Below are 26493 nucleotides of genomic sequence, written 5' to 3' on the forward strand. Positions count from 1 at the left end.
TAATTATCAAAGATGTCATTGAATGCGACGAAATTTGTACACAAGAAAGAACAATCCTCCTTGTAGTGGCCACTGCCATTAAAATGCGCCAGCACCATAGGTTTGGCCCTCACGGCTCTTTCGAGCTGGCTCCTTGACAAGAGATTTTTTCTTCAGCGCACGCCGATGAGCCCTTGCTTCTCCTGTTAGTTTTCGAGACATTTTTTTTCTGGCGTGTGCTGTCCCATGATGTGCCAAGAGCAACCAGATCATGAGGCGGGAGTACGCTAAGCTCTTCCAGCACACGTTCAAAACTGTAGTGCCCTCGATTAAACCAACGTGTTCAGTGCTGTCATATCAGCAATCAACGAAGACTCGTCGTCCTGTGATTTTTCTTCGTCTTCGAAGAGTCCGATCTTTTTCTGGGAGGCACTCACATATTCGAATGCCGCGGCAAACTCGTCAGACGCATCGGCGTCACTGCCACTACGCCTTGCGGCAGCAGACGATCTTTTCGTGGTTTGAGTGTTCGGCTTTGATTTGCACCGGCGTCCTCGAAATTTGTGCGTCGCGTGAAACTTCACAGGCCGGTGACCGCGCTTCCTACGGTTTTCTTCATCCATAACGGATAAGCACTCGAGAAAAGCGTTGTTCAGCTGCGCTGCTGGACGAGACACGGATCCTGCAAGTAGGCTTCACAGCACACACAGGCGCGCAGCGGCCAATGGCGGCTCCCGATCCGTACCACGTGATTTAAAGCCAGTCGCGGCGCTCGAAAACGGCGGCAAAAGCGTGCTTCTCTTTATTATTTCTTGTGCTGCAGCAGCGCGGGAAACCGTCGTTATTTGAAGAGTGAGGCTCGGTTCTTTCCCTCATGCGGTCGACAATGGCGAGCGGCGGCGCATTATCAGCGGCAAGGTGCTCGAAGATGACACACTTTCGGCCTTTTGACAGCCACCTTGTGCTCTTTAGACGCAATTTTAAAGCATTTCCAGTTGAATCTCGACATTGATATTTTTTTTTCAGAACAGTAGAGGTACTAATCTTAACAAAACAGGTGAAAACAAAAAATCGATAATTTTTTAGAAAACTCGCGTTTTTCGACCCGCATCTCCCCTTAAATCGCTTTCACCATCATATTTATTTTTATTTCAATACCGACTCTTCTCATCTTTTATTACTCTTCCAAGCCCACCTCATATAAGATGTTTTGTGTGAGAGTGTGTAGTCTCGTAAGCCAGAATATATCGACAGTCCTCGCGAAACACCAACCTTGGCGCTGCCACTGACATGGATATAACTAAAGAGAGCTCGAAAGTAGCTTGACATTTATTAACACTTCTGTCTTGAAACGAACACTGCCTTTCCACATTATTAGGAGCACTTCACAACTTTCTGTAGTCCAGTGATTTTACTTGAAGCGGCCGGCGAACCGATTGCGGTGCGTTTCCTATGCTGAGTGGGCAGCATTAAGAAAGAACCTCGAGTCTTTACTGGTGTCAGAAGGTGTCTAACAAAAGTAGATTAACTGCAAAAAAAAAGTATATTTAATAGTACCTCAAATGGTGTGCCGGCGGGGGCGAGCACGCAGGCAGAGCATGCTGACGGCAGCGGCGGAGTGAGAACTGTCGGCAGCAGCGCGCCCATGTCTCAGTCCGGCGCACAGCTCTAAACTGACCACAAAATGTTCTTGGCATCATTGTGCGATGGCGATGATAATGGGTCTCACCCCTCTGACTGGAGTGCTGGGGCTGCAAATGTGGTTTAGGTTTCGTGGTCGCTTTCATTTCTTTTTTCTCCCACTCCCCTTGCATTTGCCCCTCTGACCCCAACTCTCTTGTGTTCTGTTCTTTGTACTCCAGCTGGGAAAACGAAAGGGGAGGGGGGGTATACAAAAGGACGCAATAGCTTGGGGGTCCCAGTTGTAAATCCCCCAACTCTTTTTGTTGCTTTCTTTGCTGATAAAGCCGACACCTCCCCTACCCACAGGCTTGAGGTGAGGGGGACCCTCTGTGTCGCGATTTGCTGATTTGCTCTGCGTCTTTGCTCCAGGAAGTGTTTTTTTTTTTTTTTTTGCTTTTTCTCGGGCCCCTGAATGCCCCACCAAGACTGCAATGTTCGTTTCGCAGAATCGCCAGCATTATCGGTCACTGTGAAAGTTCGTGTTAACAGAAGATTACAGTTAGGCAGTTCGTCTTAAGCAGATTTTTTTTTTTGCATTGAGTCTATGGGAAACCAAACAAATGGTCCCGTGCTGCTCGGCATAAGCGAGAATTCGTCTTAACTGAGTTCATCTTAATGGGAGTTTATATATTAAGTGCAATACTTTATAAGGATCATAGCTGATAATTATGGGGCAGGAGATCAGCATATTAGAATGCACGTGTGTGCTGGGAAATTGGCATTCACTAAATATTTTTGTTGAATCGGTATCCTCCGTTTATATATGTTGAGAAACTGGCTGATGCTTGTTCTTACTACCTCCAAAGTGTCTAGATAAAAATTGCTCTTCATACTGCTCTGACATGTTTCGAAATGCAAAAATTACATGCCACAATGTTCAAAAGTACAGTAGACTCCCGTTAAGACGAACTCGAAGGGGCCGCGGTCATCTGTTCGTCTTATCAGGAGTTCGGCTTATCAGAAGTGCCCCCAAAAAGAGAGATGCTAACATGCCAAGTGCATCCAAATATGTTACTTGAAACACTGAATGCAGTAGACTTACAATGTGGGGCAAAAAGACAAGAAAAAGCATTTATTTGGCTCATCTAGATAAAAACTATGCCTTCAAGCAGAGTACTTACACGAATCGTACGAGCACCTGATTTCGCGGGTTCAAAAATAAAAAAAATTCATGTACATACTGCTACCACATTTTAATGATAAAACTGTAGCACGCTCCTATGTTGACGATTACAAAAAGAGAGAGAGAGAAGCACAATTTTCCTTCAAAGAATGTAAAATTTATTGTCCTGGCAGTTCGTTTTCTTCTGTGAGCCTGTTTTGCTGGCTCTAAGATCACTTCTGGATGGGCCTCGGTCGCGTGCTGTTGCCTTGACAAATTGCTTAAGAAAGTCTGCAAGGTTTTCTTCGAGGTCCGGATATTTTGCCGTTTTCGGCCCGTAGTAACTTTTCCTGAACGATGCGCAGCTGAAGATATCCCATCGGGCTACTCACGGTCACAAGCCTCGCCACGAAAAAGACACAACGCAGCTATATTCACTGTGCAAAATAGCCTTCCCTTGTCGTGCGCTTCCATAATCAAAATGGCTGATCACAATTTGCACTTCACTGGGAACAGATACAACGCACACAGGTCCTATGCGAACCAACGCGAATTGACCACAAAATACATGTGCTCGGCCGCCATTGTGTGATGGCGATGACAATGCACCTGACCCCTCTGACGGGTTTTGGTTTCGTACTCGATTGTAATGCACAGACCATTTTTGTTCCTGTTGTCGCTTTCTTTTTTTTTCCCCACTCCCCTTGCGTTTGCCCCTCTGACCACTCTTTTCCTTTGTACTCCAGCTGGGAAACTGAAGAACGGGAGGGGAATACAATGGCTTGGGGGTCCAAGTTGTAAATCCCCCTACTCTTTTTGTTGCTTTCTTTGCCAATAAAGCCCGCACCTCCCCACCCACAGGCTGGGGGTGAGGGGCTTTATCCGCTGACCGTTCTTTTTCCTTTATCTCGCGCCCTCCCCGTCGCGATTTGCTTCGCGTCTTTGCTCCCGAAAGCGCTTTTTTTTTCTTTTGTGCTTTTTCTCAGTCGCCTGAATGCCCAACCAAGACTGCAGTGTTCGTTTCGCAGAACCACCAGCGTTGTTGACCACCGCGAGAGTTCGTCTTAACAGAAGAATACACTTGGGCGGTTCGTCTTAAGCGAATTTTTTTTGCATTGAGTCTATGGGGAACCAAACAACCGGTCCTGTGTTGTTTGGCATAAGCGAGAATTCGTCTTAACCGAGTTCGTCTTAACGGGAGTTCACTGTACTCTAAATTGCCAAATTACCTACTCCTAGGTGCTCCAATGTGAAATACCTGAAAGTTGCTTCAAATCGCAGGTTGTGTCGGTAGCATTACTGGCTTGGCATAACATTGAGGAGGGTTACTGAGAGTGGTGCTAAGGTGTGAAGTAAATTTCAACGGTACGATATGCTGTACAGCTTTGCAGGCGAGGTCAGGTGCACGTCTTCAAATACCTGGAGCTGGAAGCCGTCAAGGAAGACAGGAGGCGAGGACACCTCATGGATGCTGATGGGAGCCTGCCTCGCCGTGGGGGAAGCCGCACACCGTGAGTAGTGCACCCAGAGATTCTCCGGGTCTTCTCGTTTTGTTGCTTTTTATGTAGAAGCTAAAATATAGAGGTATAGAAATTGAGCTTAAAGGGCCAGTAAACAAGCCCCGACTTTTTTTTTTTTTAGAGCGCAGCTCTTAAGCACCCATTCCTGCATTGAGCGGGGTCGCCATCGTCGGTGTAGCCGATAGAGCGAACAAGGAGTTTTCCACCATGAGAGCCAGTGAGCCGCTCTGTTAGTGTCTGCAATGCCTCGTGCCTACTTGCGCTTGTGACAGCACAACGCATGCCTCTCGTGCATGGGCATGAAAAAGTGGGTTGACCTGCAAGGCTTGGAACAAGGAAACATGCGTTGGTCAAAAGGACACTTTGTGTGTGGAATACTCTAGCCGACTCTTAAAGGGCCCCTAAACCACCCAGAGGTCGAAATTTAGTTGTGGTGCGACAGTTTTGCACGAGTCTACAACGAACACGTAACCGTGAGAATTTTTCGAAACGGTGCCGTAATAGCGGAGTTACGTTTGATGATCGAAACACTAAGATCGCTCGTTTCACTCTTTTCTTCGCTACCCTCTGGTCATCGGCTGGTCTCCCAAAGCCACTTCGCCATCCTCGCCGAGTTCCCCTCCCAATCTCATATTACATGCGTCATCGCTGATGCGCTCGTTGAAACATCGGGCACTTCTGGTTACTGCGACTCCCTGAACTTCGTGCTTCCCAGCTAACTGCTGTTGTTGCCGTGCTGGCCCATGCTCGTACGAATTCTGCCGGTATGGACCCTCTGTTGCGCGCACGCCTTCAAAGGATCACCAACATGATGGACCCATACGGTGACACGTGTTGCGTCTTTTCGTTTTTCCAGTCGGCTCTTTTGCAGCCAAGCACTGATGCATGAAAGCCATTGCAAAACACTGTTGGATTCAGTCCACGCAGCTTACCAAACCGCTAGGTGTGACTGTGCTGGTACGCTAGCGATTTGGCAGTTTCGTTACGGGCCGCAGTTGCCGATTTGCCAGCATGCACACGCGGGCAACACGATGAAGAACAGCAAGGAGCGCGGGCAGCTGCTTGCAGACTAACCGGGAGTCATAGGTTCTTGTTCGACCAATCGCAGCATCGCCTGCATACCGCATCACAGATTCAACACGCTGACGTCACACACGTCACTAGGCAGACCGGAAGGGCCCGGAGAGGAGAAGAAATTGTTTCTTGGAATTCGTGTAACGCCTGCGGCTTGTAGCGCTGCCACGTGTAGCATCGTTGATCGTGACGGCATTCTGCACACGATGCGCGTGTTTACTTGAAACGTTTGAAAAATGTCGGAGGTGGTTTAGGGGCCCTTCAGATGAACAGTAATTATAGCATTTTCATCATCATACATGGTTCAAAAGTGTAGGCACGCACCTTATTGCTAATTGTTAACCGATTATACACGTGCACCTGGGCTTTTGAGTGTATGCTGAAAGGGATAGGGTGGTGCAGTTGAACTGGCATAAATCAAACTTGCTGAAAACAAGAATTTGCCGTATTTTCAATGCAAATTTGGGTGTGCAAGTTGGCTTTACGGCACTGCTTGACAATAATGCAAGGTGGTAGGTGGCTTACGGCAATATGTGTGGATATTTTTTTTAGTTTTTTATTTTCCCACGGTTTGTAGTTGGGGATGTGGGTTGTATGCAGGCGTGGATTATAGACAAGTAAATATGGCATTGATGTAAATAGCATCTTAACATCTCAGTGCGCAGCTGTACGTGCACGTCGGGCGCCAGAAGCCTCTAGTGGGTCTTGGCCCTAACGTTGGTGTTGTTCTTCGGTATCACACTCCACGGGCTTCTTGGGATGCTGTACGCAGCGGTGATGTTAAACTTTGTTTCTCTATATTTGGCTGTGTTGATTATTGCCAGCTTTGCGGAAAACAGCCAGGTTTTTCTGTTTTACGGCATCTATTGTGTTTATAACAAAGAGCGCTGAGAAGCGAGTGGCGACCCCACACGACTGCCGCGACAAGTAATCATGGGAGATGGCAAGCGATAGTTTCTATTCGCTCTGCATGGTGCTCTCCCAAATGCATGCTTCCCCTCAGAGAGCTTCTTGTGAGGAAAAGCCAACTTCATGGGGCTTATCGCACTGCCCAGTGTTCGATATACCAACTGCTCCGGCTATTTTACTTTGGTGTAGCTGTAAATTTTCTTGTGCATTGACGTTAACACATTGTCATGTCTGGAAAAAGTTCGATATAAAAGATAATTCCGTTATATAGTCGGGTTTGACTGTATGATTTTTAGTCTAGTAAATAACTAACATGCGAGATAAGTGAGATTGCAACAGTATATATTACGTGTTTGCTTCTGGATAAATTTTGTTTTAAGTCGGAGCCTGTCATGCGTAACTTCTTTACTTGTCCCTGTCTTTTACAGCGAAAGCTGTTATGAGATCATTTCACCGGTCGTTTTTGGCGCCGTAGTTGTCCGCCGCCGCCGCCGCCGGTGTCCGTAACCAGTATCGCTCGAAATAAGAAAAAAACGAAATAAGAAAAAATTCCAGGATGGAACGAGGTTCGAACCTGGGCCTTCTGCGTGGGAGCCCAGTATTCAACCTCTGAGCCATGCCAGGTGCTTGAAACTGCTTTGCAAAAAGGTCCTATACAGGCTTCATGTCGGGAAGGAACCACATTAGCAAATGCAATATTGCGTGGTAGAAGAGTAAAATAAGCACCAAGCGTCTCACAACGCGAATTCTGTAACCAGGCGTCACACAATGCGAATTGCGCAACGAGTGGGCTGTTGGATGCTTCCAACCCATTACAAAGGGCTGTGCAATAATTCTTCATCGTCATCAGGCACAACACCAACAAAGTGCGCATAATGCCTTACATGTTTTTAGCGGGTACCACGGCTCTCCATTGAATGACGAAAAATGGCATAGTAGCTGCTTCCCTACTTCACAGAAATTATGATGATTTATAGCATAGTGGGTTCCTCGCAAGTGCACTTGCATTGGTTGCCAAGGGAGCCCATGAGCCCATCATCCATTTCCTCAGGGTCTAAATGAAGTTCTTCCCCCCTCTCTCTTTCTCGCGTCAGTGTATGTTATATTGCATGGTGGGAGAGTTAAATAGCGACCGGGCGTCACACAATGCGAATTACGTAACTGGTGAGCCGTTTAAAGCTTCCAACCCATTACAAAGGGCTGAGCCACAATTCTTCATCGTCATCAGTCGTCACGTAAACAAAGTGCACATAATGCCTGACATATGTGTAGCTGGAACCTCGCTTCTGCGCACAATGACGAATAATGGCACTGTAGGTGCTTCCCAATTTCACAAATATTGTGATTTATGGCGTAGTGGGTACCTTCCTAGTGTACTTGTATTAGTAGCCCCAAGAGAGTTTACAACGCGCTCTAGAAATGCCGCTCTTCCAGCTTTCGCTGTGACTGTGCTGCGGTTTCAGCGCAGGCCTGGCGTTTTTTTAGCGATAATAGAAAAATCACCATACATAATGTTTGAGTGTTTTTTGATGCTAAAATATTCTCAGAATGCCTACCTAAAAAGGCTGCCTCATTGGTCAATGTTCCTGCACCTGCCAGCATTGATAGCAATCAACACGCTGGTAAGAACATTGTCACAGTGATTGCTAATCGCAGAAGACAGTTGTGAAAGGAAACTGTTGTGAATTCTTGCAATCTGAGAACCACTGTTCAAAGTGCGCTGCATTCATTTATGCAAGTTCCTTTCACTATGCTTGAAGAGAGAACAAAGCAGTTCTGCTCCAACGATGCACTGCTAATTGGTGGTGATTTGCAGGGTGGATCAACGTTCGTCTAGCAATGGCCATGTTTCAGAGCCTGTGGGCGGCAAACGACCAACCACAATTGATTCCGGTTACTGCAGCACATCAGATCCCACCGACAGTCGTTGGTCCTTTGAGGTATGTAGTCTGCTGTTGTTCTACACGGTGTTTTGCTTGTGATTCCCTGGAACCCTTGACTAAAACAGCAAATCTGCTTTTTGTTAATTCACCCATCAGCATTCACTGTTAAATAGAAGAGCACTTTGCAAGCAAGGGCTCAGGTCTTTGGGTTTGAAATGTTGGTAATTATTGAGGGTGTCACTGGGAGTGTAGGTTGACATGCCTCGCAGTAATGAAACGAAATCGTGCAATTCGCAATGCCAGTCAGTAAAAGCTTCTGTTAGGCCATGCATGCTTGTAATTAATATTTTTTCTGTGATCCAAGCAGGCTGCCTGTGCTTGACAGGTGGTGCACTGTTGTGTCAGCACTGCTCCAAAAAGTGCTCCCCCTTTGAGCTGTAGGGGTAGCGTTGGCCCAACATCCTAGAACTGGAAGGATCTTTCATGTTTATCTGGTAGTATCGTCACTTTGTGCAGTCAGCAAAGACGCTGGTGGTCACAGTTGAATAGCTGCTTATTCCACTCTGTTGGATATTCGCAGCGATAGAAGTGCTGCGTTAATTGCGTCAAACTGCACCAAGCTGTGCCAAGCAGCTCTTTTTCACTTATATTATGCCATGCCTGCACTGAGGTCAACATGAATGGCCTGGGGTGGCATGGCCTCCACGGCTGTAGTACAGGCAGAATGGTGATGGTTCCCAAACCGAAACTGCATTGTTCTAGTGGCTGAAACAATCCAATTTTCAGCCAGTGCTAGTGGCATGAGCCCAGCAGTTCGGCCGTTCGGTTCAGCTGTGGTTCGGCTTTGTAGTGAGTGCGGTGTGTTGCTGGCATGCCTGTAGATTGATTCTTTGTAGTGAGTTAATTGGTGACAACACTGAAATGCACTAGTTTGCTGATTGGTGTAGGCTATAAACAAAGCATGGCCTGGCGTTCAATTGAAATGGCTCTTGCAAAGCGTGAACGTAAGCCCGTAATATATGTAGCGAATGCTTATAGTTTCGTTTATGCTGAAATAGGTGTAACGCTGGAAGTTTAATCTTAAAGGGGCACTAAAGGCAACTATTAAGTCAATGTGGATGGTTGAAATAGTGTTCCGTAAACCTCGTAGTGCTTGTCTCATGCCAAGGAAATGCAAAGTAGCTACAGTATAACCTCGGTGATACGATCACGGCTTGTACAAATTTCGGGGTGACACGAATTTTTCTGTGATCCCGGCCAAGGTCCATTAGCCTGCAATGTAATGGAGTATGGTTGTTGTGAACCGATTTTCACCCCCCGATGTATCAAACGTCGGGGGGTGAAAGATCAGCTAAGATCTGGTACCAGATCGCAGTATCTATAAATAAAAAAAAAAAAACTTACGCTACAGCGCAGCAGGTGCTTCCCGCATGCCTATCACACGCGGGCCTGGCGCGGGCATGCGCGCCGCCAGCCGCGGGTCGTAGCCTCCGAGATTGTGTGCGCGAATCTTGGAGGGCTAAATGTGCCTTTGAGTGCCTTCGTGTTTAGATTACAGATGGCGTTGGCGTCGCGCTCTTTTATTCTTTTCATTTTTTTAACGTGTTTATACGTGCTGCCGTACTCGAGGCAATATCGTAGTACTGTGGTCCCTAGAATATTCTAGGGACCGTAGTAGTACTGAGTTTACGATTCCCTGCCACGTCCATGCAAGTCATGGCCCCGCAATCGGACATCTTATGAAAGGTGGACAGGGACCGAAAGAGGTAGTGAATGGTCTTGGCCAAGGAGCTAGGCCTCGCGATGTCAACATGCACGATTGTTGGGGACGCACACACTTGTCCGATTTGCACGAAAGGAAAGCTCCCGATTGCGCAGGCACGGCTGTAAATTTCCCATCCCAAACATGACCGCAATAAGAAAATAACGACAGTGGTTCGAAAATTTTCTACCCTTCGTCTATTGCGTGCAAAGTGCTCCTTAAGTCACTTTCGCCGCAGTAATTTGATGTCATGTGGAAAAGCGTACTTAAGACTAGGAAGGGGCTACTAGCTGTCACAGGTCACAACACATCTGGTTGATTAATTTGATTAATTACACACGCGCGCACACGTCGTATAATTACAATTACGATCTTCGATGTCTAAAAGCTTTACTGGCAATCATTCAGAGCTGCTTATGACATTGCTGCGGCCCTGAAAACAATAAATGAAAATGTACACCAGCTTTCTTTTGTCGCATACTAATTTTCCATGTTTTCTGGTGATACAAATTTCGGATGATACGAATATTTTTGGCAACCCCGCGAGATTCGTGTCACCGAGGTTTTACTGTATTTGAGCGAGTTGGTTGAACTTCATCATAAAACAGCTCACGCACACGAAGACAAAAGAAGAAGGAAGGAAGTGACGACACGAGTATGACTATCAACTGAAATTTTTATTCAACACACACACATATATACATACAGTCAATGTCTGATTTTTCGAACTCCCTAGGGACTGCGAAATCGTCCAAAAAATCGGGCAGTCTGAAAAAACGAATTCATGCTTTTTCATTTCGCTCAAGCGGTCAAATCTCTACACAGCCACGTCCAAAATAGCTTTAATGCCTCCCAGTACAATTATCAGGCATTTTGGTGTGCGCCCAGGCTTTCACAAATACATTCGGTACCTGCTGCGAACCCCGCTTAACTACGTGTCAACTGCCACTTGCAAGTTTGCATCTCGTGATGAGCACCGCTGATACCAGCAAAGTGCGGGATAGATTACGGCTCTCTCGCATGGAGCGTTTGGAAACAATGACGCGGAACACAGACTGTGGCGGAAGAGCGAACGACTCGTACGGTTTTCCCCAATGCCTGTGCGCATGTAAATGATGCGTACACACAAACGTTGCGTATCACCGAATCTCCGCATATGGAACATTTGCTGCCATGTGAAGCTGATCGTTTATAGCCAACTAAGCTGACGCCGTCACTGTACTGTTGCTGTATCGTACGCACACATTTATCATGAAAGTGTTCGTGATGCGCACTTTGTTCCTGGTCGCACACGGGCGCGGCAATGGCGAGCTGGTTTCATCCGCGAAGGCAACGCGTCTGTGCGGTGCACTTAGCGGTCTTGCACAAAGAGGCAGCACGAATGGCGGCGTGGCGTGTTTGGGTTCTCGCCTATTAAATGCGTGCAGTATGCATGCAACTGTGCTAGGCCACATGCACTACCGAGCAGTTAACTGAAGATGCTTATCGTAAGGGTTGTCAGCGATTAAGCCGTACTGGTGCGTTTGCCACCTGCCGCCATCACGCCTCCGTGCATTTCCACTGCTTATCCGTAAAGATATCGCCGCACGGCGCCATGATAGCGACCCCTTTGAATTTCTGGTTTGCTTCACCCGATAACGCTTTGGCGTTACGGCAAAGCTGACTTTCGGACTGCTACTGTCGCAAACAGATCGACTCGCGAAAGCGCCGGTTCGAACCTACGAGATGATAGACGCGGCAGAGGTGGGGGCTTCAATTAATGCCTTTCGGACCTGCAATTTAGGTAGAAAGTCTGAAAAATCGGACGCGGAAGAGTTTCAGCATCCGAAATTTCGAACGTTCTAATACATTGACGTCTATAGGGCTGGTGACGGTGCCGCGAAAGCGTCCGAATTTTCGAGCATGTCTGGAAAATCGGGCGTCCGAAAAATCGGCAGTTGACTGTAATGCTTGTGCCTCCCAGCAGCACACTCCTATATTGCTTGCGAGTGATGTTTTGCATCCATCAAATTCATGGGTTTCTGGATTCGCTTCAGTGCGTTACTCAAGGGAATGGGAAGGTGTTCATGGGTCAGTCCTGCTGAGCGCAGAAGCTGGCTGCATGCAGCGTTGTCCTCAAGCTGAAGAGTATGAAGCAAGTTCTTCTTGTTCCCGAGTATCCACACCGTTAGGTGGTACAGGCATGGTCGCACTAGTGCCGTCTCCTGCACTGCTGCCGCTATCCAGGAGGTGGAAGAGTTATCAATGGGGGCAAAATAATCTAGCATCCCCGCAAGCTTGACCTTGGCAATTAGCTAGGAAGGTGCAAAGACATAGCAATTTAGAAAAGTAAATAAAAGGACACTTATTTATGTCCCTTGTTACATAAACTGAAAGAGGCTCCACCATCCTTAATACTGTCCCAGCAAAAGAGTGACTGAAGAGGGAAAGAAGTGAGGGCCATCACGTGGGCACTGACATCTGGGCATTCAGAGTTTCACTGGCACATTCCTGTGTCAAACATTGTTTTGCTCGTTCACCTGCACTACGCATCAGAGGGGAGGGATGGAAATCCTGCACCCTTGCTGATCGTACTCAGACATGTTAGTGCGAGCACATGCTCATTCATATTCTCTACGGCTGGAAACACAGGAATTCTAACATTAAAGGCCAACGTGTCCTAGCTTTTGAAGTTGCAGTTTGAACCACGTGGTGTTGTTTTTTGGCTGTGGACGTGAATGTTCACCCTGGACGCAAGCTGCAACAGTACAGCCAAGTGCAGATCGTTTTTAATGGACTTCTGCAGTGCAAGATACAACACGTACGACATAGAAGCATACACGAACAACGCTGACTCAAGTGAGGGTTTATTGCATACAACGTACATGTGGATGTCTACATGAACGCGCAAGGGGAGTCGATAAACAAGCAAAAAGGGGGAACGTGAAAGGTACCATAATCTGTTTACTGCTGGTGCATGTTTTTTAGGAATTCAATTTTCTTATCGCATAAAGTGATAGACGGTTCACTAATGCACTTTGCACTGATTTTGTTAATATTGTATCTGGCACTGGGTACAAGCGAATTCAAAAATGAATCGCGACCAACTAGGCCAGCGGTCAGGTTTTTATTAGCCGAGTGGGGATCACTCATTTTCTTAGCTCCAAGTGCGTGCTTTGACCATGAAGAATCACTTGCTTTTATTGCAAGTGTGACCCAGAGGCTGATTGTGTGCCTGAATGGTTTGAGTGCAGGAGGACCCCTTGCTGCCCCCTCCACCATTGCGGGCACTCCCTCGAGAACAGCAGCACGAGCGCCTTTCAGACTTGACTCTGTCATCTGCGGCAGGTGGCACCACCACACCCAGCACCCTCAGCCCCTGCTCTGAGACGGGGCCCGAGTCAAGCTCACAAGTGGTGAGTTGGCCGTTTGTGTCTTTGCCAGAGATTTCAATGGGAGGTGCACCACGTACTTAATTAAAGAAACACTGGAATGGCACTTGGGCGAGTTGTTTGGTGAGCCCGCAAGGTGTGTAATGTGTTCAATAAAACCAGGACGAGCATTTTGTCAATTGGGAAGCTTTTCTTTTTGAAAAATCTGTATGGATTTCCTTTCAGCTTTCTGCTACAAATGACTGGATGGCAATTTTTTGTTTCAGGACAGGGGTTTGTAGTTATTGTTTGTCTCATGTCGCACCCTTCCATCTGCATTTGTTGAGCACATTGTGAATTTTGCCAAGGCACATAAGAGTTCCTGGGGCTCTCCGATGAGTCCACTTGGTCAGAGAAACAATAGTGTATATAGCAGTACTTGTTGGGCTAGTATGTGCATCCCTAATGCTGTTGCTAAATGATAATCCGCAGTTCTTGTATAACCAGGGCTGCTGCATCATACCTAACTTTCTTAAACTTTGCATGCACAGAACTGTACTACATTGAACTCTCAGCTGTGGTTAACCCTGGCTTTATGTGGTCATGTGTAACCACACATTAGTGCTGTAAGGTGAAGGGGGTTCTTTTGCACGCAGTTTTTTGACGACTCCTCAGACACGGACGTCTCTGAGCATGGTGAAAGTGCTGCATCTATGCTGCTAGAGTTGCAGGTAACACCAAAGGCTGTGGCTTGGCTGCTGCAGATGTGAGCTGCATTGAAGGCATTCCGTGTACTTTTTAAAATGCTTCTTCTCTTCTTCCAAAATTATGGAGCTTCTTTGCCAAGCCTGCAGTATATAAATCACTGTATCAAATACTGCCATGCACAGCACAGTACACTACCTCCTCGCTTGTCTGTACCTCTGAAATGTTTGTTGTGCTGTCTTTCAGACCGCTCATCTAATGCAAGAAATATTTCATTAATACAGTAAAATCTCGTTAATTCGACCCCCGTTAATTCGGAATTTCGGTTAATTCGGACGCGGCATCTAGTCCCGGCCAAAATGTGCATTGTTCTATGGCTGAGAACTCTCATTAATTCGGACAGATTCGACCGCGCTTCGGTTAATTCGAACTCCCGACCGAGGTCGGGTCGAGACGGGGAAGCAGCAGCGGATACCACCACAGCCGCGGTTCGGATATAATTCGGATTCGCAGCCGAAATGACGGCGCATCTGAACAATTTCGAGATCGGATCATGGCCTCCGAGATTTAAAACGAGGTAACGAGATCAGATTATGGCCTCCGAGATTCAAAACGAGCTTTGCATCTCGGAGGCACATACACAATGAAAGGCAGTGCATCGCTACTGTCATCAGCAACAGGCAACATGGCGACGGTCCGTCCGCGTTATCAACGCTACAGTTACGGTCCCTAGAATATCGGACCGTACTAGCCACTGTATCAACGCGATCAGCCAGCCATGAGTGGTGGATGATAAGAACAGCATAGAATATGGCATAAGGCATCGTTCCGCGATAGCACCCCTGGTGTTCCGCAACGTGCGCGGTGAAGCGTTGTGCAGGCCTGGCGTTCCGGACTTTCCGCACTCCTTTCTACATACGAGCCGTGCAACATTTTCAACACTGACGAGACAGCGCCTGACAAGACGATCGTGTTTAAGGGGGACCCGTGCGTCGGCGGGAAACGGAGAAAAGAGCGGGTGACGGTTCTTCTGGCTACGAGCATGACCGGCACAGAGTAGTTGCCGCTGCTGGTGATAGGAAAGGCTGCGAAGCCAAGATGTTTGAAGAACATTAAGCAGCTGCCTGTCGACTACCGCTTTAATAGAAAGGCTTGGATGACCTGGCTGCGTCAGCTAGGCCGCCGCTTTGCGGCACAGTGTGCGCGGACCTTCAGGAACTTAGCAAAATTGCGATTTCCTTGCACGTTGCCTCCGCGAAGCAAACCGCGATCACCGACTTCTTTAAGAAATAAAAGTCTGGTGGTGGCGGAAACATTTTTCTAGTGTTTTGATCGTACTCGCGATAATTCGAACCCTCGGTTAATTCGGCCATTCTCTCTGGTCCCGTGAAGTCCGAATTAACGGGGTTTTACTGTACTATAGGTGGATTGCAACGATTTGACATGTTAACATCCCTTTAGGATCACTCAATGCACATGTCATGCAGCAAAAAAACGAAGCTACCTGGTTGTAGTTTTTACTGCTTCATTAAGCATTGGGCTTGCCGAACCCTCAATATTTGGCACAATATTCAGTTTATATTTAATAACACCTGTTTGAAATCTTAGCATCCTTGCACTCCTGAAATGAAAATGCGACACTGCCGGCCACCATGGGCACCAACATGGTGACGTCATCTTAAGACATTTCAAATCATAAACGTATTGTTAACCTTCGCCTGCTCTAAGATAACATATTTATATGAAAGATAGGAAGTAATAAAACAATACAGCAATTCTTTTAGCTCACAGTAGTGCTCAGAGTTCAAAAGCCAACTGCGTTCTAAACCCGGTGGAGGAATATGAAAGGTGTCTGAACAGCACCCGCCCCAGCTTCTAGCAGTTTCCGACAGATGGCGTGCTCGTCTGGGCCACTTCGGTTCAGGGCGATACATGTGGGCAAACGCAGTGAATGCTCGTTTTGTACGACGCTGCGGCTCGGGAAGGTCGGATGGTGGGCGTGGTTTGTGTGCGTGACGTCTTTACGGCACCGCAGTCGAAGCGGTATGATGCTCCGAATCTCGGTCACCTATGGCTCAGCTGGCCTCACTGAGTCACCATGTCGCCACAGAGTCTTTTGATTGGCTGACTAAGATGACGTGAGCTGTAGAGTTGAGGGGAATGCGGGCTGGGAAATTGAAATTGTGCTTTTATAGCTATTAAATGAACCTGAACGATGAAACGAGTCAAGGTATATTACTGAATGGACCGCCAGGATTCCGAATGCACTCAAAGTTGAAAATTTTCGGAAAATGTTTCACGACCCCTGTAATGGCTTCTGTGTCTCTATCGGGCTTTCGCTTTGCTTCTCTCTCTTTCTTTTTTGCTTGTTATGTTGTGTCTCTTTGTTGTCTTGAATCTGTTATTGACATAGGACTGCTGAAGCCATTGCGATATGCTAAACTAGATAAGGGAAGCAGCTTTGCCACTCTATTGCACTATAATAAGATGCACTTCTTTTTTATGATGGATGTTTTTGCTCTCTTTTTCCTGTCCTTGAAGTCAAATGGACCAGCTCTTCTTGAAGTACTCTCCAACCATGCAGTCGAAATGCACAACGGCGATCATAGCGATGCCTCTGAGCCAGCACTGTCACCAGCCAGGTTAGCCTTTCTCCTTTATTTCTCATGGTAGTGTGCACAGAACTATTGTTTAACAACAGTTTATTTTGTGCATGACGATTTCAGCATTTTTAGTACTCCTTGTAACCTTTAAAGATTACAAGTTTTTATTTAAAAATATTTTTGTTATTCGAGTATTTATATATTTATTTATTTTGCGCCTTGCGGGTAAAAAAGAATTCATTGGTGACTACGCTATGCATAAAATGGTGGATTTCAGAATAACGTAGCTTTGACATAACGGAGCAAATGCTCGACTTTACTGATTCCATTTCTGACGGTTAAGGGGGGACGCGGCTTTCGTATCGCGAAAAATGGCAAAAAAATCGATTTTTTGAAAATCACATTTTCAGTTTCTGTAGCCCTTTTTATATCCGATTCCAAAATATCTTCACCGAAAACCGCGTAGAAGTGCTATAAAAAAATTGTTGCGCTTGCCGAGGTGGCGAAAATTATTGGGGAAATCGCAAAAAAACACTGATTTTCAAAAAAATCATAGCTCCGCAACGACGCCACCGGGCGCCGATATCTTGGGCTCATCGGAAAGCGCATTTCTCCGTCTTCAAATTCCCCGCCGCAGCTGGCTCCTCCCTTCGAAAACAAGCGCACAAAAAGCAAATGTTCGAAGGTCGTTTCGAGCCCTCCGATTGGCCGCGTCCGCCATGTCACCCCAGCGCGCCCCGCCATTGGTCCGATGCTCACTCCGGGAGATCGTCATCTGCAGCTCGTGCGTCTCGAGTCGAGCTCACGGCTGTCGAAAGTCGCGCTACTTCGTTGCGTGTTCGCAATCGCTCTGTGTTCACGGCTCGACGATAACTTTGAACACGAACTACGTTTTAGTTTGGAGCTACTAGCGGAAGCTCGGTGGGATTACGATGGCGCGCCGCACTCGTAGCGAACATCGCAAACGCGCGTCTCGGACCGACTTTCTAGCGTTGACTCGTCGGATCCGTGGTTGGAGGTTCTGCTTATGCGCACTTCGGACGTCGTGACGAAGATGATCGCAGGACGACTCTTTGTACTCGCGACCACGCCTTACGAACTTTGAAACATCGGGCACCGCGGCCGGCGCGTCTACTGCTCCGAGTCGTCACTAGGCCTAACTCCGCTCACGGCATCGGCACGCGAGACGAACCTCGAACTTTGCGGGCAAGAGCAACGCGTTAGCGGACTCGCGGCAGTGTGCTTCTTCGCAAGGAACGAAGCGCTTCCCCCGCCGGCTTCTCGGTACAGCGGATGGTCATTTTACGCATCGGCAGCGGACCCCACGGCCAAGCTCGTCGCGCAGCGGGCGCGCGTCGGCGTCCCGCAATGCGAGGCCAAACACGTTGCGCGCCTATTTTTCGTCGCCGCACCTAGGCATATTGCGCATCGTCACCGAATGCCGCCACCCAGCACATCGCGTGCCGACTTCCCGGACTATGCGGCCGAGCACTTAGAGGTGAAATAAAGCACTGGTGATTCAATTTAGGCGCGCTTGGAGCCGTGCGTGGTATCGCCGTAAGCGCTCATCAATCATCTGAAAAAATAAAAGCCTCGCAGAAAACCGTGTCCGCGACCGGGTGAATGATGAAGCGCATCGCAGGCGAGGTTTACAAATTAGCTTGACGAGTGAAACAGGGAGATGAATTCATATCTGTCCAGTTCGCGTCTTGAATAAACTGCTAAGGAATTCCTATTCCACCAATGTCTTGGCCATAACTGCCTGTTATTTAGGAGGAAGTGATAGGTTGCCATGATGAGAGCCGCTTTTAGTATCCTATAAAAATGATTCAATGATCAGTTGCAATCAAGACTGTTAATTATGTTAATGAGAGCATGAATACAAGAAAGCTGGCAAATCATCATAATACATGACCTACTTGAATTACAATATCTTGTATTTTGGCATGTCTATTACACCACTTCATAACTTCGTTTAAAATTCATGCTACATGTTCTTTGTATATCAGAAAAGGATTTTAAGAAAATAGAAAGAAACCAAAGGCACAACCGATGAAAGGCCACATGTGCAGGAGGTCCAACCTTATAAAACACCTTAAAGATCACAATCTTCTTGTGTTTTAGAGAAGCAAAGCACCTCAAACTAAAGACAGGGCACTCAAGAAAGTGCACATTACGAAGGACTCAAAAGATTACGACCCCAGTGCCTTTTGATGAAGTAATATCGTTGGTACAACTTTAAAAGCCGTTTTCTCAAAACGACTTTTCTTGCTTCCTGCTTCGCTTGTTCCGCTGATTTCTCACTGACCGCTGGGTCTATTTCAGTTCCGTTTTTTGTTGTATATTCCTTGAAACACAGTTCAGGGCGTGACATTCTTGCTTTTTCAGTATGGCGTTTTGATAATGAGCTATTTGACGAGTTGCACAAAGCCTCGATGCCTGTTGCGCAGTCACTTCATGAAAAAGGAAAACTAAAAAAAATTTTGTTGCAAATAAAAAAATCTAAGAATGTCACGCCCGCAATCAGACATCTTAGAATGCATAGCACTTTGAACGAGTTTCCTATCACATTTTTTAAGCGAGTCAGACTTGGAACAAGAGCAGAAGGTGGAATATATTGTAAATCAAAAAGTTGTAAAGATATATTCATGAAATTTCTACAGTAGCATTAAAACAACATTTCAAATAAGTGTGCCAATTTTCATCAAAATCCATGAAGAAATAAAGTTGGTACCGAAAGCCACGTCCCCCCTTAACTGTATACAGTACAGTAGAACTTTGTTGATACGTTCCCACTTAGTACGATATCCCGGCTCCTACACTAGCAGTCGCGGAAATTAGAAATAAGCCAATACAGCTGTGTGTAATACGTTCCCGGAAAATATGATTATTCGGCAGCAACGTTCAGCACTGCGGAAAACTGCAGTCGTATGATATGTTTTGTACTCGGAAACTCTCATTCAGGTGTGCAAAAAGAGCCCTCTTGTGTATTTCTGAAGCACGAAGTGGCAGACAGCCGCCGCGCAGCGATGGAAGCTTCTCCGCAGTGCCTTTCCCCCCTCTGCGCTTTTTCTGCTTTATTCAATTGTCCCCTCCGCACTTTCTCTGCTTTGCTCAATTGTCCCCTCCGCGTCTTCCGAATTGCTTGATCGTCCCCTCCGTGTCTTCTCCGAATTGCTCGATCGCTGCTCTCTTAACAACCACACACCGACCCGAAGACAGGCGGCGACGCTGACCGTCAAAATCTTCAAATGGCCTAAAAAAAAAAACGTATTTTCTATAGCACTTGGCACGATTTTGCTGAGCATTGCAAATCCTTCAGCCAAAGGACGGTACATAGATGCCAGGGCTGGGCAAAGATACTTTGAAATTGTATCGCGATACGATACAAGATACTCAGGCAAGAAGTATTTGAGATACAAATACAAGATACTGCCGCAATAATTGTATCCGATACGATACTTGCCAATTGTATCTTAAGATATTTCGATACATTCGCAAATTTGTTATTATTAATGTAGCAGCAAAGCAATTGCACAAAAATATCTTCATGAAAATTTCTTAAGTGTGGCCAATTTTGTTTTATTTGAATGAAATATTTGTTAGTATAGTAAAAGTTGTGTCCTACCTACTCGAAGTATATTAGTTCAATTCTGAAACATCTTACTGAGGTTTGTTTAAACTGCTTAACAGGACATTTCTTTGTACACTCCGCTGACATTGTTCGTTGCTTGTGTTTTTGTAATTGATGGGAGTCGCTGCTCAGCTTGCCGACTAGCTAGAGTGTTGCCATATAATCACAAGAACTTCAATAAGAAGCCTTCAAACGATGGTGCAAATACCGGCGTGGAGATTTACCTTGTCCGTAAACCACCGCTACGCAATCCCGAATCACCGGACAGGTGCACAGCAGCAACAAAGCTGGAAGCGATATTTTTTGTGACGCATAGTGTATACGTAGGGAACATAAAAATCCAATGGCTGTTCATATTCTACTTATCTGCCTCTGTAAAGTGTTTGTTATCGATATACTCGCTATCGTGCACTCTTTGAACAATTTTCCTTCAACGAAAGAACATGTGCAAGCCGGAAGCGCCTCAGACTTATTGTATTGCCACGTGGTATAGCGACGATTAAGGAGGCAGGCAGTCAAATTGTAGAAACGAAACTCTTTACTGAGCTAACTTGTGCCAAGAAAACTAAGTAACAAAGTGCAATCAAAGCACGCTGCACAGTGATAGCGGCAATCACAGTCGTCGGTCGTCGGTAATATGATCATCGGTGGAACGCGTTGTCTTTCATACATCAGGGATCAAACCTTCCAGCGTTAGCGCTGGTGCTCGCGCAGGCTCCCGAATAAGCTAGACTACTCGCGCCCTGTGCGTAATTTTGACAGAACAATGGGGAAAAATTGCAAAGCTTCCCCAACGTTGCGGCGCGGCTTACGCTGAGTGGTGCTAACAGATTTTGTCGGGTTAAACTCAATCACATCACACACGAGTTTGTGGCAGTATACTTGCACAAAGTGTCGCAGGACATAGCCACTATTCGCGCTATTGCTACTTACGGCTCTGATTATTGGGCGATTAGTTATAGTAAAAAAAAATCAGGCACGCCTAAAATAGGAAAACAGATATAAAGTAAAATAGAAAGGGGGTTCCATATTAAAGGGATACTGAAGTGGTTTTACAATTCGGTAAAACTTTGTTGTTAACAAGGACCAACATTATTGTCGACGATGGCGTAATTTTTTTCGCTGTTGTGGCAGCAGGAGCTTTAAAATACGCAAAAGAAAAGTCCGTCTTGCTCCGCCCACGCGAACGCGCCGAAAGTGTGGGCGTGACCGCAACTACGTCATCGTCGGTAGTTTTGGCCACGGTGGTAGAATAACAGGTGGCCCGACGCGGCGCTCCGCCAATGCGCCGCGCGTGTCACGGAGGTGCTCGAGTTGCCGCCGCTTTTCCGCAAGGTGGCAGAAGGTACACTCTGGGCCGATATCTCCGCTCCGGCGCATTTGAAAGCATGTGACCAGTGTGCGTCGTGAGCATTTAAACTGCAATTTACATCTTTAACTTTTGAGAAAGAGATCCGCGGTGTATTTATTACACCAGAGAGGCCTAGAGCAACACTGAAGAGTTGCCGTCGCTTAGAACGGACGCGCCACTAATGAAAGCATGCAACGCAACCAGCGTTGCAGCCGCGTCTCTTCCTTTCTGCTTGGTCATCTTCGATAAATGCGGAGGCGTCCGTGGATGCAAGCGTCCGAAGAGCAAGAGCGTCCCTATGTGACGCAATCAGCGTCGCAAAGTCGCAATCAGCCTTCGAGTCATGAACGCGGCCAGATCACTGTGGTCGTGATTAGGTGATCCCACGGCTTGAGATCCGCTCTGATGCGTCGCGTTTGTTGCGCTCTGTCAAACCAACGCGCGCGACCGCATCGGTGTTTCCGCTCACTTTGTAAGCTGGAACCACGGCTGAAACCACGGTGGCTCGATCTATGCCGCTGATGCGGCGGCCACCATGGGACGAAAATGCTTCGCTCGAAATTGCAAATCTGGCTACAAAACGTGCAAAGAAAAGCTGTGTCTTCTCTCCGCGCCGAAAGACGAAAAGCGACTGCAGTTGTGGAGAAATGCAATTCCACGGAAAGACCGCCAGCTACTGTTTTCCGATATACATACGATAGCGTGAAAACCAAATTTTTTTTTTTTACTCTATACACTCGCCGGTAGAATTTTGCACGCTTTCGAAAAATAAAAAAAAGGATACGCGCGCGTCTCTTGCAATCGGCACCCTGTGACAGTCATATCGGGACTACCCGCGCCGATTAAAAAAATTTAAGCTTCATAAAGCCTGGCGCACTCACTTTTGCGGTCGAAGCTGGCAGACAGCCACTACAAGCTAGTAAAAACACAAACAACCGGTTAAAGCCACAAAATTAGCTAGAGAAACCGGTTTTTACAGCCCAGCGAGAGCTTGCAATGCGCGTCTTTCGGCCCAAAAACTCGTCGCGAACCTAGCGGCGGCCGCGAGCAACTCGAGCAGTACGGCGACGCGCTCGCGGCGCTCGATGGACCACCTGTTTTATTCTACCACCGTGGTTTTGGCGGAGTCGTGGCCTCCGTGACTACTTCTGGCTGCGCGCGTTGGTGGAACTGATCGCGAAGGCCATGCTTTTACAGAGCTGATGGCGCCGATGACGCGGCATACCGAAGGTGACGTCACCGCCTTCGCTCAGCAGTTCAAAAAGCCCTGCGGCTGCAGCCGCTCTTTTTTTGCCAAGAAATGCCATTTGCGTTCACTTCTGTGAACTCTTACATTGGTTTTCGTATTCAGCAAGGATCAAACTATGATTACACATTCCAAAGTCATTTTTTTTTAAAAGTGCTTCAGTGTCCCTTTAAACGCTCACAATGAATAAGTAGAGGAACACGATACAGGCTGGACCCCTAATAGCTATGGCGATCAAGCATGAAGTATTCTCAACTTAGCAGTTAAGGTAAGACAATAAAAAATTCAGTGCCTATGTAAATTTGCCTGAAACAACTCGTTAGGATGCTCATCAGAATAATTTCGTATAAATATTTCTTGAATCCCTCATCTAATGTCTTTGAGATGGCTTCTAATAATTTCCATTCGTATAATGTGAAATCAGCTGCATTATTTTATTAAAAGGTAAGCAGAATGTTTGGCCCTGTATGCTCTAGGCACGCCCACATATTCATATATATGTTTCAAAATAACCTTGGCAGAACAACAAAGTCAAGTGAGGTATAAATGTGTAAACGGTAGCAAAAAAAAATCACAGCATATCCACGGAGTGAATGATGATGAGTGGGCGAAGCTGCGGAGGTTCATCGGTAAACCGTGAATCTTCCGTGAATTCTGCCCAGTACATCATCATGAGATCGGGCGCGTTTATACTAAAGGTTCGATGAGTTATGACGACTTGCAGCGCACTTTAATTTTACATGTACGCTGTGAATTTTCATTGTTTAGAAAACCATTGCTTAGAAAACATCTGGCGTCTTTCGTTAAGCAGCTGGCGTCTTTTCGTTTTGCTTTAGAAACATCTGGCGTTCTTTCGTTTTGCTTTTACAAAACATCTGGCGTCTTTTGTTGGTTTATTTCATCAATCAATGGCGTTTTGAACAAAATTTTTATTGTTTATTCACGCACAGGAGAAATCTCACCAGGCACTACCTTGGAGGTAAAGAATGGCTGCTAATGGGAATGAGAGACAGAAGAAGTCGGCTTTTAGCTAACGCTGCGAATTTTTTATTGTTCAACAACGCACAGGAAAAATCTCCCACCGGCACCACCTTGCAGGTCAAAGCGTAAGACTGGTTACATACTACGCTACGAGGGACGAACGGGTGCCGCTATAAGGAGCTTCGCCCCTAAAACGCAGACATTTAAAAGTAACAATAAAGCAGAGTGCTTATTTTGGCAGCACGTTACAAAAGGTATATTGCAGAGACCACACAGGAAAAAAAAACAATAAAGAGACTTAGGTATTGAATGGAAGGCAAAAGAAGGACAGCTAAGAAAGCATTCGTGCTAACAATCAAATTATGTTTTCATAAACTCTTTTAATATAGATAGCTAGAAGAAAAAAGATGATGGTACACCGATATATCTTTCGTTAGGTAAAGGCTTATTCTGTTAGATCTAGGGTCGGTATCAGTGGTGCCATAGTTCTTAGAATCTTATTTGCATATACCGTATTTACTCGCATAATTTGCGCACTTTTTTTTCGCGAATTTGGAGCTCCAAAAAGGGGGTGCGCAAATTACGCGGAGATTTCGCGAGCACATCTGAAATAACGCACAATATATAGTCCTAACACGCGCGATATAATACATTAAAGAAGAAAATAAATTATAGCGCAAACGAAGGGTTTTTAACAGAATTAGCATGTACTTTAACCAGCCAGATTCGGTCATGCACGGTCTAGTCAGAATCACTGGTTGAGAAGTCCGACTGAGAATCATCGCCGCGGCCGCTGTCACCGCCCTCCCAAAGCGCGTCGTCCTTGGTTCCGTCGAGTGCGTTGAAGCGTCTTCTTGAAGCTCTTCGCGACAATGCTGGGAGTAACGAAGTGCCACGGCACGGTGATACCGGTGGGCCTATTTGAAAAGGTATTCTTCAACGGCAGGAAACTTTCCATGCTTCGGTCCTCGGAACGCTCTCCTTCCTGGTCTTGTATTAAAAAGCGAACTCTTCTGCGGCACGGTTCCCGTTTCCTTAGGCAAATTCTATAACAGTGAGCTTGAATTTTGCCGATTATTGTATCCCAGCGCCTGAGAACAGTGAAAACGCAACTGGCTGATCGCGAAACCTAAACTTCCGAAATCAACGAAGGCTGCGTCGCAGCGCGGACGCAGACGAGGAGGGTCAGCGAGGGGAAATGTTGGCGCGGCTGGCCCTCGCACGCCTCCGATGCAGAAAGTAGTCCGTGCCGTGTCGCTATGGTCCCTTGAATACTGGCTAGTCTACCGTCCGCATGGCACACCGTATGGGGAGGGGTTGACGCTTTCTAAATGACCCCGCAAGGGGTGCTGCGCGCTTTCGGAATGTCACCCGCTCATTGCTCTCGCCTGCTTGTTCGTTGTGTTGTGTTGTGGTGCCGCGGATTGTCCGTTGTGTCACTACGACCACAACTGCAACGGCGTGTTTGCTGGACTACGTGGACCTCACCTGATCAATCTGGGGCCGGGAACGAATGACAATCCAACTGCAGCAGAATTTTTAGTGATAGTTCGCTAGCATTTTATAACATTGCAAAACCACATAAATCAGGAAATTGTGCCCCAGAAGTTATCACTGCTCCGGCTTCTCTTCCTGAGGTACAAAGGGAAAGCAAGCTTGCTGTACTGGATAATTTGATTGATGCAGGAATGTTTGGTGATGCTCAACATGCACTGCAAGCGCTTTGCGCAATATCAGTTCGTCGGACCACGCGTCTTCTGTGACGGCAAAAAGCCATGAAATGCTTATTTATGCTGTGGCAGGGTACACAGTAAGAAAGATCCTGAGGAAGACTTCCTGTAATGAGTGTACATTGCTGCTCTCTGTGGAAAAGCGCGGTGCTGTGGATCATGCTTCTGAATCCACACCAAATTTCCACAATTGAGGTTTGATGTACCCTTCGGGCTCTCTTAAGGATATTATAACCGTCCTTGAGAACAGCTTCACGACATTTTTCAGCGTAAATAAGCTACACGAGCAAAGATGATGACTCGATCTTAAGGGCTCGTTTTTTTTTTTGTATGTGAAACACTATTTAATGAGAATTCTAACAGACAATAATGCCATGGAAAGTGTACGGGATGTTATTTGTAGTAATTAGGATATAAATGTGAAGAAAGTAAAGTGGACGAAAAGATAACTTGCCGCCGGCAGGGACTTTTCTTCACATTTATATCCTAATTACTACAAATAACATCCCGTATAGTTTCCCCGGCATTATTGTCTGTTAGTTCTCATTAAATAGTGTGCTACACGAGCAAAGCATTCTCGACTGCCGATTTCATTACGTGGGTATACAGCTGCCTGCACTAACATGCACAGAGCATGCACAGCAAATTACTTGCCAAATAGTGAAGTTTTACATTCTTCTACGGCTGCGCTTTTTTGTGAAGGCCCACTAACAATGAGAGAACAACAAAAAAAGAGCAGCTGAAGCATTTGAAAATGAGAAGATGTAAATAATTTCCCTACCTGTGCAACTCTTCATATTTATTTGCTTTCATAACCACTTTCGTTTCCCTGTTTTAGTTTTTTTTGATGCTCATGCCAATAAAATATTTGAAAAAAAAAAAGTAAACTGGTTCTTTCAATGTCAGTTGGTGCCGTTCCACCTGAGAAACAACCTACACACGTACTGCCATGCATTCCATTGATACATGTGCCTCGGCAAA

At 46.4% G+C, this 26493-nt stretch overlaps 1 protein-coding gene across 3 annotated transcripts in view; it reads left to right on the forward strand.

Moving 5' to 3' along the window:
* The window catches only part of LOC119386545 (leucine-rich repeat and calponin homology domain-containing protein), a 189168-nt gene that overhangs the window by 30841 nt on the left and 131834 nt on the right, over positions 1-26493 (forward strand). For 2 of the 3 annotated variants that reach the window (XM_037653821.2, XM_037653823.2), the window contains exons 5-9: positions 4148-4275; positions 8084-8207; positions 13146-13307; positions 13919-13993; positions 16509-16609. In XM_037653821.2, coding sequence (XP_037509749.1) covers positions 4148-4275; positions 8084-8207; positions 13146-13307; positions 13919-13993; positions 16509-16609 — 590 coding nt within the window. The remainder of the gene's footprint in view (positions 1-4147; positions 4276-8083; positions 8208-13145; positions 13308-13918; positions 13994-16508; positions 16610-26493) is intronic. The other variant, XM_037653822.2, reaches the window with a different exon arrangement.

The sequence above is a fragment of the Rhipicephalus sanguineus genome, chromosome 3 (assembly GCF_013339695.2).
Source record: "Rhipicephalus sanguineus isolate Rsan-2018 chromosome 3, BIME_Rsan_1.4, whole genome shotgun sequence".
NCBI classification, from domain to species: domain Eukaryota; kingdom Metazoa; phylum Arthropoda; class Arachnida; order Ixodida; family Ixodidae; genus Rhipicephalus; species Rhipicephalus sanguineus.